The 14,029-nt window shown below is 43.1% G+C and overlaps 2 protein-coding genes across 2 annotated transcripts in view; both read left to right on the top strand.

The window, feature by feature from the left end:
- The first annotated feature begins 10,713 nt into the window (after positions 1–10,713).
- LOC111395077 (nuclear polyadenylated RNA-binding protein 3-like) lies at positions 10,714–11,608 on the top strand. Its single transcript, XM_023021096.1, has 2 exons — positions 10,714–10,872; positions 11,081–11,608. The coding sequence occupies exons 1-2, from the start codon at positions 10,714–10,716 to the stop codon at positions 11,606–11,608; spliced, it is 687 nt and encodes a 228-aa protein (XP_022876864.1).
- A 109-nt stretch (positions 11,609–11,717) lies between these two features.
- Positions 11,718–14,029, top strand: part of LOC111395076 — a 3,600-nt gene continuing 1,288 nt past the window's right edge. Inside the window, exons 1-4 of the mRNA XM_023021095.1 lie at positions 11,718–11,721; positions 11,816–12,221; positions 12,328–12,409; positions 12,819–12,965. Coding sequence (XP_022876863.1) covers positions 11,718–11,721; positions 11,816–12,221; positions 12,328–12,409; positions 12,819–12,965 — 639 coding nt within the window. The remainder of the gene's footprint in view (positions 11,722–11,815; positions 12,222–12,327; positions 12,410–12,818; positions 12,966–14,029) is intronic.

Here is a 14,029-nt window from a genome sequence, read left to right as displayed (position 1 = left end):
ATATTTGGAGGCCCGTATGTTGGCGGTGAAATGCAAAACACCAAAAGGAATTATGCCCGGGAGGCAAAACACTCCCCTCTGACAAGCTACATTGTGGACAACAGCTCCCAGAGGAATTAAGTTCCACCTATTGTTTTCACCCAAGAGGATGCCGAAGGAGTTCACTACCCCACTGCGATGCACTTGTGTTAAGTCATAGCCCGGAATGGGCTCAAACGAATGTTAGTTGACAATGGTAGCTCCATCAACACTCTATTCGAATCCACCTTTGACAAGATGATACTGGACCATGAGTTAACATCCACTACCACTCTTTTGTACGGATTTACTGGAGATATCATCACTCCAAGAGGAAAAATCACACTTGCTGTAGAGATGGGGGAGTCTCCCCAAACCACAATGAACTTCATGGAATTCCTTGTTGTCGACAGTCGATCGGCCTACCACGGAGTATTAGGTAGGCCAGCCCTAAAGGAATTAGGAGCCGTCATCTCTATCCACCACCTATGCAAGAAATTCTCGACAGAAAATGGGGTGGCAACGGTAAGAGGCGACCAAAGAGGCTCAAGAGAATGTTATTTTTAAATGCTGTTGAGGAATTTGAGAGCTTCTCGGTGGACCCCCGAGACCCATCCAAATGGTTGAAGGTGGGCAAGGGCTTGTCCAGCACTTTGGAAGAAAAGCTCAAGAATTTCTTAAGTAGGAACCTCGATATCTTTGCTTGGAGGCATGAGGACATGGTAGGCATAGACCCAAGGTCAGTTGTCAACACCTGAAAATTGATCCTAAAGTTGTCCCGCATAGACAAAAAAGGAAAGTCCTCAATCCTGAGAGGTACGAGGCCCTGAAGGAAGAAGTTCAGAAGCTCATCCAAAATGGCTTCATCAGGGAGGCCACCTATCTGAGGTGGGTCTCCAATCCAGTTTTAGTAAAGAAACACAACGACAAGTGGAGGGTGTGCATCGATTTCACTAACCTCAACAGAGCTTACCTGAAGGACAACTTTTCACTTTCAAGGATTGACCAACTGGTAGACTCCACGGCTGGGCACAAGTTATTGAGCTTCATGGACGCATACTCCGGCTACAACCAAATTCCCATGCACCCGGCCGATGAGGAACACACATCTTTCATCAAAAACCGAGGCATTTATTGCTACAAGATGATGCCCTGCAGGTTGAAAAACGTCAGAGCAACATATCAAAGGCTGGTTAGCAAAATGTTTGTGGACCTCATCGACAAGACAATGGAGGTCTACATAGACGACATGCTGGTAAAGAGTTTGGAAGCTGGAGACCATTTAACGCACCTCAACAGCACCTTCCAAATCTTGAGAAGATATAGGATGAGGCTCAACCCCCTCAAGTTCACCTTCGGAGTGGCCTCCGACAAATTCTTAGAATACATGGTCAACCAACGTAGGATCGAAGCCAACCCTGAGAAGATTGAGGCCCTATGCAAGATGAGGTCCCCCCAAAAGCTAAAGGAGGTGTAGAGTTTGACTAGGCGAGTGGCCGCGCTCAGCCGCTTCGTCTCCAAAGTTATAGACAAATGTCTCCCATTTTTCAAAGTGCTAAAAGCTGGGAAGAAGTTCCAATGGAATGAGGAATGTGAAGAGGCCTTCCAGGGCCTAAAAAGGCACCTAGGGCAGGCCTTCCTCCTCTCCAAATCGAAGCCTGGTGAAATTCTACAGCTGTATATGGTCGTCTCCAATGAGACCATCAGTGCGGTTCTAATTTGAGAAGAGGGGACCACCCAACTCCCCGTTTACTATACAAGAAAAGCACTCCTATCGTCGGAAACTCGCTACCCCGATATAGAGAAGCTCGCTTTGGCCTTGATCACGGCCTCTAGGAAGTTGAGACCCTACTTCCAAGCCCACACCATCCATGTGCTGACAAACTTTCCCCTAAGGCAGGTACTCCGAAAGCCCGATGCCTCAGGAAAATTATTGAAATGGCCGGTGGAGCTAAGTGAATTTGACCTTATATTCAAGGTTAGGGCAGCCATCAAGGGCCAAGCCTTGGTTGACTTTTTGGTAGAATTCGCCAACTTACCCGAGGTAGATGAAATCATAGAACAAGCCGAGCCTCCTATGTGGAACTTATTCGTTGATGGCTCGGCTGGGGACGCCAGCTCAGGTACCGGAGTTGTCCTCATCAGCCCGAAAGGTCACAAGATGAACTCGACGGTGAGGTTTGGGTTCAAGGCCACCAACAATGTAGCATAATACGAGGTACTTCTTGCAAGCCTCAGGTTAGCTAGAGAAATACAAGTAAAGAGGTTACTCATCAGTAGTGACTCCCAGGTGGTCGTTAGCTAGGTCATCGGTAACTTCTCAGCCAGGGACAATGAGAATGGTGATGAACCTCATCCCATCCTTTGAAAAGTTTGAGTTGATCCAGATCTCTCGCATCGAAAATGCACATGCGGATGCACTCTCCAAACTTGCAAGTAGCAAGGATTCCAAACTACTCACAATAGCCCCTATAGAGCACCTCTTCATGCTGTCAATGGAAGCCCCCAATGTGATGTGGGTCGCTGGGACTCCTACTTGGATGCAGCCCATCGTGGAATACCTCAAGGACTAGGTACTTTCCACTAACAAGCATGAGGCCTATAAGCTAAAGAGGAGGTCAGCCCATTTCCTCTTCATTGATGATGTACTCTATAAGAGGAGCTTCTCCTCTCCACTCTTATGATGCATTGGAGGAGAAGAGGCTACTTACATATTAAGAGAAGTCCATGAGGGTCAGTGTGGCAACCATTCTAGAGGTCTATCTTTGGCACAAAAAATACTGAGGCAGGGGTACTACTGGCCTACCTTGAAAAGGGATGCCCTCGAGTTTGTACGAAAATGTGACAAATGCCAATGATTCTCTCCTATCCAAAGACAACCATCGCAAGATTTGATCACGGTCTCCAGCCCTTGGCCTTTCTCGAAGTGGGGTGTGGACCTCATAGGTCCCCTACCAAAAGGCAGAGGAGGTGCAAGTTTCGCAATTGTGGCCATTGATTACTTCATGAAGTGGGTTGGCGCTGAATCCCTGGCAAAAATTACAGAAGCCAACACTTCCAAGTTCTTGTGGAAGAATATCATATGTCGGTTCGGGATTCCCTGCTCGATCTCAGATGATGGTAGACAGTTCGATAACAAGAAGGTCAAAAGTTTGTGTGAAGAACTAGGCATCAAGAAGTACTTCTCCACACCTCACCACCCACAAGGAAATGGCCAGGTTGAGGCTATGAACAAGACAATCAAGCACGTCCTAAAAAGGAAGCTTGATGTGTCAAAATGGGCCTGGGTGGATGAGCTACCACAGGTTCCTTGGGCAATCCGAACTACTGTGAGGACCCCAACAGGGGAAACACCTTTCCTCATGACATATGGAAGTGAGGCAATGAGCCCCATCGAGGTCGAACTTCCATCTCCATGACGTCTGCATTTCAGTGAGATAACAAATGATGAGCTTCGTAGGTGCGACCTCGACTTCATTGAGGAAAGGAGAGATGACGCCCAGCTGAAGCTCGATACATATTAAAGAAAGATGACGAAGTACTTCAACTCAAAGGTAAAGAAGATGTCATTTCGAATCAAAAACCTAGTCTTTAGAAGAGTCTTCCTCTCCTCAAAAGAACATGGTACCGGTTCCCTAGGCCCGAACTAGGAAGGTCCATATAAAATCAGAGAGGAGATCTGACCTGGGACTTACTGGATTGAAGACATGGAAAGCAAGGCACAACCCTGTCCATGGAACATTGGGCACCTCCGAACCTATTATCAATGAATGTACTACCTCGTTGGACGATCTTTCCCAGCTTAGGTAACATTTTCATGATTCAATAAAATTATCCATGATTGAATTCACGTGTCACATTACGTCGTCATCTCGGAGGAGAGGCCATCGTTCCATCTCTGGGCCACATCATTTGAAATTTAAGACGCATGTACTTGCCTCCCTTTGGCGAGACTGAACACCACTGGGAGAAGTCTCAGCATGGCTAAACCATCCACCATGTTGGGAAGCGTCGTCACCTCGGAGGAGAGGCCAGAGTCCCATCTCTGGGCCACTTCGTTTGAACTCCGAGGCACATGCACTTGCCTCCCTTTGGCAAGGCTGAACACCACTGGGAAAAGCCTTATCATGGCTGAACCATCCACCATGTTGGAAAGCATCGTCGCCTTGGAGGAGAGGCTAGCGTCCCATCTTTGGGCCACCTCGTTTGAACTTCGAGGCGTATGCACTTGCCTCCCTTTGGCGAGGCTAAACGCCACTGGGAGAAGCCTTAGCATGGCTGAACCATCCACCATGTTGGGAAGCATTGTCACCTCGGAGGAGAGGCCAGCGTCCCATTTCTGGGCCACCTCGTTTGAACTCCGAGACTCTGGAAGGCCTCAACAAAACAAACTTTTATACCCATTTATTCACAAGGCTCAACCACTACTAGCTTTACGCAACTATCTTTCGAATCAGACAGCAATATTCCCAGTTCTACCGAAACACGGTCTAGTTAAGATCCATTCAGGTTACAGTTATTAAGTTTAAGTACAATTCATTTGCTTAAGTCCAATATTGGTCATGGCTCGTGAGGCTTGCGTGCAATTTACTTGCTCAAGTGATTGGAGTTAGGATACCAAGTTAATGTTATTTAGTTCTTCAATCAACATTAAGTTCAATTGCTTGATGAGGCCAATGCACTTAGGAGAAAAACAACATTGAATGAAAGAAGATATTATATTGATTTTCAATCAAGATTACAAAAGGGGGGCCCGAGGCCAGTACATCAGAAATAACTGAAAAGAAAACTATCCTAAGCCTAGGATGATGATGGAGATGCCTCAGCAGTTGGGGCCTTCGCAGCCTGAGCATTAGAACTTCCTTCTTCTACCTCTGCTACTTCATCTCCAACCGCTTCATTAGCTGGGGTTTGAGGCACTTCATCCACAAACTCCGACCTCAATTGTAACAGGTCTTGATTTGGGTAGAGTTCCTTAGCCCTCCCCATCATCTCGGCATAAGCATAATTTCTCCTGTACGTGTTGAAGCTCTTGTACTCCTCCATATTGTGGAAGTTGGCAATGTAGTCTTTCATCGCCTCTTCCCTCGCCACATTGGCCTCCTCCTTAGCCTTGGCCCCTTCATCAACATACCACTTTATCTGGCCCTCCAAGAACTTGTACGCATCTTGGGGCCCAGCTAGCTCCAAGTTTGCCTTCTCCAAGGCTTCGGCAGTCACCTTCTGGTGGTCATTGGAAATCTCCACTTTCTTAGTCAAGGAGGCCATCTCGCACTGAGACTCATACACCTCCTTCTTCAACGTCTCGATCTGAGCCAAGGTAGACTCCAGCTTGGCCGCATCTTCAAATTTATGGGCCCTCGCTTCCTCTGCCTCGGCTCTAGCTCCCTTCAGCTCCTCTGCAAGGGAGGCCATCTTTTTCTTTGAGGACTAGGTCATCGTTTGAAAGTCAGTAAGGGCCTCCTGTACTCCAATGCAAGGCCAAAGGTCTTCACACTTTGGCTGACGAGGCCCTTGTCAAGTCCGTGGCATCACATGAGGAGGCATGCAACTGCCACCGATCTGTCCAGAATTTGTAGAAGCTTTTTGTAGCACTTCGGATCTCAGGTGGCAAAGCCTCCACCAAAGCTGGAGCCAGAACCTCCTCCTTTTCGACAAGGAAGTTCGGAGACTTCCCCTGCACTCTCGTAGGCCTCTGCTTGGTGACCTCGTGTTCTGCCGCCTCAGCTGCCCTTCTCGCAACCTCTTCCTTAGCCTCTTCAGCCTCGGCTAGTCGAACCATTTCAATCTTTACCGCTTTCGAGGTGACTGCAAGGAGCTTCGGCTAAGTGACTTCTTTGACTTCATGGGACACAGAGGTCCCAAACTTTCCTGACGAGCTGGTGATGTATACCAGCTTCCTCTTCTTCTGCTCCTCGGGGACCTTCTCCTTCCATCGAGGCTCTTTGGCCTTGTCTGGCCTCTGAGGTGTCCCCTCTTCGGGAACCCTCGAACTGTTGTTCTTAGAGAGGTGCTCGACCCTGCCCCGAACCTCTTTGGCACCAGTCAACCCCGGCTTCAGGGTCCTCGCCTTCACAGTGGATATGGCCCTAAGTATAGAGGTCATGTTAGGGGCTGGATATTCCTTCCTCTTGAACTTGTCTGCAGAACATGTCAATGCATCAGCATCAAAACAACACACAAGAAATACACAAGTATAGGAGCTTCTTACCCTTGGAGGCCATCAGTTCAAAATTAAGGAAGTAGAGACTTCGGTCGATGAGATGGTCGAAGTGGCGAAGCTTGAGAGGTCTCTTGTAATTGTCCTCTATCACTTCAAACTCCTCCTTACCCAACTCGAACCTCGTACTGCTATCTGTAAAGGAAGCCTCAACAGTTAGAAAAAGAAATTTGAATACAAAATGCAAACTACTTAGGCTGAGAGACTCACGAGCTTCATAATACTGGGTCGGTACTGTGCAAGCCAGGGCTGTGTCCCCCTTCACCGTTTGCCACCTGCCCCTCACTTGGAACCACGACTCCTTCCATCCTTAATGGAAGAAGGAAGCCCCACCACAAATGGTGCATGAGCCCTCCAGGAAGTTAAGTAATACCACCCCCCTTGACTCCTTAACTATTACCCTAGGCTGGAATAGGGTCATGAAGACGTGGAGAGGCGTGTCCTCTCCAAGTGACACTTCCTTCCATAGGAAGTACGAGCCAACTAACTGGCTCCACCCATTTGGCAGAACCTGGGTCAGCGACAACATAAAGTTCCTCAGCATAGTCCTGAAGAAGGGGTGCAGAGGAAGACGCATACCTGCCTTAAACAGGTACTCGCTCACCACTACGCATCCAGGCCTCGGATAGCAGGCTCGCTCATGGGCCTCGAGTATTAACATCTCTACATAATGAGGTACACAGTACCTCTCCTTAATCTCCTCCAACCTTTTCAATGTCATATTTGAAGGGACTCTAGACGCCCTCCACTCTTCACTGTAGTCTACTGCCTCTTCAGTCATAGCATACTGCTCAACCTCGGAGTCCCCCCTATAACTAGCCCCCTGACCGAATGACGCGAAGGTGACCAACTCCCTACCTGAGGTGGACTCCATTTCAGAAAAGGACTAAGAACGCAATACAAGGGATTTTCTGTGAAAATATCTACGGGAATAACTACGCCAACGGAATGGTGCCGGAAAACCAGGGAACAAAGAGCTTCAACACCGGAAAACTTAAGCTTTGGAATCAATCAGATTGCAAAGGTAGAAAATCTAGAAAAATGGGAGGTCTCTCGCCTTTTATAAAGGGCCAGGACGAACCCCAACCGTCTCATCAAAGCCCATCCAATCTAGACCATTCATTCTAAATCAAATCCGAGGCGTAGAGTTCAAACAGTTTTTCAAACCTACACCTCAGATTTAAGCATGTCTCCCACGCACCTCCCCCAACACATCTGCTTCTAGAAGCTCCAGCTGTTCTTATGATTACGACTTTAATTCGACGGTAGTAGTCGCCTTGGAAGTTGTAACAGTTCAGCCACCTTTCCACGAAAATATGCGTAAAACATCAAATCATTGGCACAACTGCCTAGGAACAATTATTGTCAATAAGCCTCAGATTTCAGCCATCAAGCCTCGCGGGTTCGATTCCCTAACCATCTTGGCTTCCTCTTCATCATTTAGCCACCAAGCCTCGCAGGTTCGATTTCCCAACCACCTCGACTTCTTCTTCATCATTTATCTACCAAGCCTCGCAGGTTCGGCTTCCTCTTCATCATTTAGCTACCAAGCCTCGCAGGTTTGGTTTCCCAACCACCTCGACTTCCTCTTCATCATTCAGCACCAAGCCTCGTAGGTTCGGTTTCCCAACCACCTCGGCTTTCTCTTCATCATTCAGCCATCAAGCCTCTTCATCATTCAGCCACCAAGTCTCGCAGGTTCGGCTCTCAACCACCTCGGTTTCCTCTTCATCATTCAGCCACCAAGCCTCGTAGGTTCGATTTTCCAACCATCTCGGCTTCCTCTTCATCATTCAGCCATCAAGCCTCACAGGTTCGATTCTCAACCACCTCAGCTTCCTTAGCAAAAGGTAATAGAACATTTCTAACTCTAACCATGATATCAATACCTATACTTGGACTTGGGGGACTATTATTTGGGGTTCAAAAATTTCTTTCGATTTAACCAATTGACTTTACTTCACCGAAGTCCTCGCATTACGTAAATGACTATATTCGGACTTGGGGGACTATTGTTACATGTTTGCACACTTGGCAACTCACCGAGGCCCACAGCTAACTCATGTCGAACCACGTGGCACTGGAGCCGAGGTAATTCGCATAGACGAGGCCCTCTAACCGAGGTCGACAGATGCCTATGCCAATATATGCTGAGGCCCATATATTAGCCTCTTCTGAAGCTTCTGAGGTCCTTCATGCTGAAGCCCATATACCAAGGCCATGTGAAAGTAGTCGAAGCCCTGAAGCAGAAGCCTCCAAACCATAAAGGAGTATCTTCCATGATCACTTCTCCCAAGAGATCTTCTGCATAAAGATCTTACTTGAATGATTGATATGACGTTTGTAATAAGTGTAAATGTTAAGTCTTGTCACTAGTAGAGGGGGTTCTGCCAATCAATAAATGTATAGCAGGCTAGGTGCGGCTGATGCCTACAATTTGACATATAAATTGTCTGGATGATGCCACGTGTACCCCGAACCAAGGGTTACGATCTAACTGGTGACACTATAAATACTCTCACATGTACCCCATACAAAGGTTATGCAAGAATCAATAAAAAAAATCACACTTTACTCAACTCTCTCTCTCTCTTATTATCTTGCAACACAAACGAGTTCATACAAATTTGGATACACGTTTACAAACATCAATCGGCAATTATTGTACAATCGATCAACGAACATCCCGCCGGATTCCGAACGCTCTCGTTTCACACGGTAAAGTTACTTCCACGCCCTTGATCTTTCTATTTTAGACCGTCCACGTGTCTTAGCGTGTTGGACTTTCGCTCACGTGTGCACAGGTGGGTCCGACATCTGTTGGCAACATTTTTTTAGGTCAACATTAACAAAAACACTATGAAGGCTATCAAAACAAGTCATTTCATAAAATTTCTCTATATTTTTGGTCATTAGAATAAAAAAATTTGTTGATAATACAATTCACAGGCACATTTTTTTCAACAAATACTAAGAAATTAAATTATTAATAACTTTTACGTGAGAGGCTGCGATTAATAAGATAGCAAATCTCGTTACCTAATAAATCAAGCATGTAAGGCTTTGATACCATTGACGAACTTTTATGCTTCCTGTGCTACTATATGCTAAGCTAATCTGTAGTATTTGTATTTAACTTAGCTTATAACTAACATTTTTATGTTTTACATATTTGTTTTAATTCATAGCTTATTTTTACTTATTATAGAAAAAATTACGTATTTTTCAAAGTAAATAGTTCAGTAAATGGGTTATCAACATGAGAAGAAGATTGGAAAAACTCGTTGATTAACAAAGACCAATTTCTTGATTTTTGGGAGAGGTGGGGGGATTTTCAGTTAAACGAGTTTGGGATCATTGACTAATTAACAAAAATGGCCTAAATATTTCTCTTCTCACTCTCTATTTCGCTCTCTGCATTCGAAAAATACTGTCTCTGTAAATTTCTTTTAACAAAGAATTATCAATGTTGCCGGGGGAGCCTTGTTCATCAACTTCTGGCCTAAAGCCTGAAAAAAGTACTGAAGATAATCCCAATGAAGCTGATGTAGATGAAGATGACTCAGAAACTGGACAGAGTCAATATTCTGAAATGCCCAAAGGAGGAACTGTGAATGATCAACAAGTAGAAGCAGATCAAGAACATGGTGATGATCATCAGGCAGAGAAAGAAGAATTGGAGGAGCCAACTGTCAGTACTCCTACTCGACGGCAAATTGAGTGTGGTCTCATATCCTCCACAGATGAAGAAAAAAACACGGAAGATGAAATAGCAGAAGAGAATTCTCCACATTCTACCCGCAAAAGGGAAAGAGAATCCTCAGAAGAGGAAAACGAAGAGCAAGAACAAGAAAATCAAGAACTGCAAGGAGACAAAGTAGAACAACAACAAGAGCAGCTTGATGGTGAAGGAGATAATGCAGATCAAAACCCACCTGCAAATGTTCCTGAACAAGGAGGAGATGGTGGTCAAGAAGAACAAGAAGTAGAGAAGAAAGTTATGAATGAAAAAGGAAAAGCGATAGCAGAAGAAGAGAAAAAAGATGATGGTGTTGTAGTAGACCCAAAAACTCTTCAAACCATTGTTGAAAAATCCGGTGGTTCTGATCATTATGATGATAGTGATTCGCGGGACATTGAAATCTTGAAGGCTATGCTTGTCTACCAAGTACATGAAAGGCGTCTTCCTTTCAACGTTGAATTGCTCGAGTTACTCAAGAACTCCAGTGAAGTTGAAATTACGGAGGAGGAATTGGAGATGAAGTATTTGGTGTTACAGGCCAAGTTCGAATTGATTGTCGAAGAGATGGGTGAGGGACATGTATTCGATAGACCCTATTGTCAAGAGATGTTTTCTCTCTCAAAAAGTTTATGGGGTAGTGGACTTTGATTGAGAATGCTAGTATCAGAAAAATGGAGACAGACTTCGTTTCAGAATTCAGATTTTAGGGTTTGTTCATAGAGATTGTGTAGCAATGGAAATTGTTACTTCAGAGTTAGGAATTAGGTCTAGCATTCTGATTCATTCATTCAAGCATCACAAGATTTTGTACTTCTGTTACCCATTCTTTTTACTGAAAAACAAGAAGAAAATTAGGCATTCAACTGTGTTTTTATTTCAAGAGTTTGATACTGTTAGATTAATTTTCTTTTTGTTGTACTTATATTTTTAGAATGATCGAATGTTTTCATCAAAGTCATAAATTAGTGACACCAAAAATTGAACCTAAGAAATTTTCATTTTGGCGCTTTAAATAGGGGATCAATTCACCCAAACGCCCCAAAAGATCTCTCTATATAATTTTTCTCTTTGAATTGGGATAAAATTGTTTCTCACACTAGACACTTGCTATGGTGCAAGTAAACCGTGGTTCACCATATTCTGCCTCAGAGCACGAACAAAGTACCGATAATCTCAATCAAGATCAGAATGCAGATAAATATGAGCTGGAAACAGAGATAGGGCAAGAGCAAGATACTGGGATGCCCAAAGAAGAGTCTGAGAATGAACATTTGGTAGATGATCAAGAAACAAATCAAGAAGATGGTAATGATGATGATCAAGAAACAAATCAAGAAGATGGTTATGATCATCGAGAAGAAGAGAATAGTCAAGAAGGATTTGATGAAGATCATCAAGAAGAAGTGGAAGAAGAGAAGCCACCTGTCAGCAGCACTGCTATACTACTAACAGATGAAGAAGTAAATCAAGAAAACAATTCAGAGGCTGACTCAGTGGAAGATGAAGGAGCAGAAGATAGCCGGAAAAGGGGAAGAGAATCCTGCACAGAGGAAAATGAAGAACAACGCGCAAAGAAGAAAAAGAAGAAGATGACGGGAAAGGACAAGAAGAAGAAGATCAACAAATAGAACAAGAACAACCACAAGAGCAGCATCCTCCTGAAGTTGATGGGCGCTTTTTTGATGCAGTTTTATACTCTTCTGCTCCCCCTTCACCACAAAGTGTAGACTATGCTAGATGGGTCCAATATCATTCACAACCACCATAAAATTTGCTCCGATATGACCAATCTTTAATTGAACGATACCACTCGCCTGAAAATATTTCTGAACAAGGACTGGGAGGAGGAAATGGTAGTGAAGATGAAGAAGGGGAACATCGAGTTAATAGGGAAAAAGGAAAAGCAATCCTAGAAGATGAAATGGAGGAGGATTATAAAGAAAACAGAGAAATTTATATGATGATTGAAAATTGTTATGATAGTGATGATCCCCGAGACAGAGAAATCTTGAAGACTATGCTTGCCTACCGACTAGACAATAGTGTCATTCCCGAAATTAAACAATTGCACGAATTCATCAAGAATGAGAGTATATTTGAAATTTCTGCTGAAGAATTGAGCATCAAAGTATTGATATTGCAGGAAAAGTTCAATCTTATTGTGAAAGAGAAGGGTCTAAGACCTGCATTTGATGAACTCTATTATCAAGAGATGTTTGATCTCTCAAAGCAAATATGGGGGTGAAATTGGAGGCAATTGAGATGACAATATCAGAAAGCTGGAGACATTTGAAGGTTTCAGGTTTCAGATTCTGTTAACCATTCTTTTTACTGAAAAACGTTTAAGAAAATTAAGCATTTGTTTGTATTTTCAATTCAAGAATCTGAAATGTTACACGAACAATTACTTCGGTTCTTCTGAAAATCTGGTTTGAATCAATTTTAGGTCATTTTTCAGTTAATACAATTAACAGATACATTTCCACAAATGATCAATTCCAATCTCCAGAGCACAGTTATGCACTTAATTAATTAGTCTATATTGGTTAGCTGTATTTTGAAACACAAGAAAAATTATTGACTTAACAAATTATGCGATATTATACATTTACCAAATGTACTACAACAGTAAAAGCCTTACATATAATAGCCTGCAAGGTCATCTTCCTTAAGTAAAACAGACCAGCAAACTATACAGGGAAAATGGAAATTCTTGAAATCCACGATATAGTCTGGACCGGACAGTATATTCTAAGTTCCATTCTAGTCGTCAAGCAAGGACCAAACGAAATAACAACGAATGTCTCATTTCCATGGATGATCAATTTCAAATTGCAGATTATCCCTGTTGCGTCCATTGCTTGCAACACTTCAAAAGTAGTAACTATCAGAAGGCAAATGCATGAAAATCCAGTACCAAGCTCAAAAATGAGCCCACGAATTCAAGATTGGTCTACTCAAAAGAGCCACCATCTTGCAGGGCATGTTAAAGGATAAATTCCACATTGGATNATGAGCCCACGAATTCAAGATTGGTCTACTCAAAAGAGCCACCATCTTGCAGGGCATGTTAAAGGATAAATTCCACATTGGATGATTACCAAATTATAGACCAACTAATAAGGGCTTGGATTACACCTCTTAATAAGATTAACCATTTAAGACGGAACCCCAAGTCTTAATAGACATTGCATGCTTTTAGTTTGGAAACACCGAATATATATATATAGGAATGATCTTCTAAACACTGGTGCTTAGCTTATATTAAGCAACGGTGACATAATACACCATTTAATTAATGAATCATTAAATATATGGGATCTATCATTAACTTATTCACTAATTAAATATTGCACCATGTCATCGGTGCTTAACATAAGCTAAACACCAGTGCTTAGAAGATCATTTTCGTGTATATATATTCCCCCCCCCCCCTCAAAAGTCTAGCATGTAAATCTGTCATAAACGAATGAGCTTGAGACTTGAACTTAAGAAGTAAATTTTTTATCTACTTTGATATCGTGAACTACATATTAAGAGTAAAACCCCATGCTGGCTAAGTATGGAAATACTAACCAATATATAAGTGAGCTTGGGTTATGCACTGTAAACTCGAGTTTCTAAATGAAGAAGAAACTTTTTCATAATATTTTATCTTCCACACGTATATAAACATCATATCCTTCGTTTAACTCAAATTTTATCTCAGGAAAGAAGAAATAACAAGTCTTCGGAGTTGTGATTGTAAAATGGTGCTTTATATATATATATATATAAAGAAGAACAAATGATAAAGAAGGACAGATGTTCTGCTGTAAGAAAATACTTTGTGTATTACAATTGTTTGGCTTTTGTACACAGATTGCAATGAGGGCAGCAAGCTATATATATACATAAACCAAAAAGGTATACTAGGAAGCCTATTAATAGTGAATCAATATACAAGGAATAGCAACAAATTTACAGCAACCGTGTCCATGATTTGTGGCTGTAGACTGGTTGATTATCCATGATTTTAGAGCTGAGATTAACGTGTCCATGATTTGCTC

This window comes from Olea europaea, chromosome 6, assembly GCF_002742605.1.
Source record: "Olea europaea var. sylvestris chromosome 6, O_europaea_v1, whole genome shotgun sequence".
In the NCBI taxonomy this organism is placed as follows: domain Eukaryota; kingdom Viridiplantae; phylum Streptophyta; class Magnoliopsida; order Lamiales; family Oleaceae; genus Olea; species Olea europaea.
This window is presented reverse-complemented; position numbering and strand designations above follow the sequence as displayed.

Coding starts and splice junctions, on each gene's coding strand:
- LOC111395077 (XM_023021096.1), top strand. CDS start 10,714: ATGGAAATTGTTACTTCAGAGTTAGGAATTAGGTCTAGCATTCTGATT. Junction 10,873..11,080: donor TATTTCAAGAGTTTGATACT/GTTAGATTAATT, acceptor TTCTCACACTAG/ACACTTGCTATGGTGCAAGT.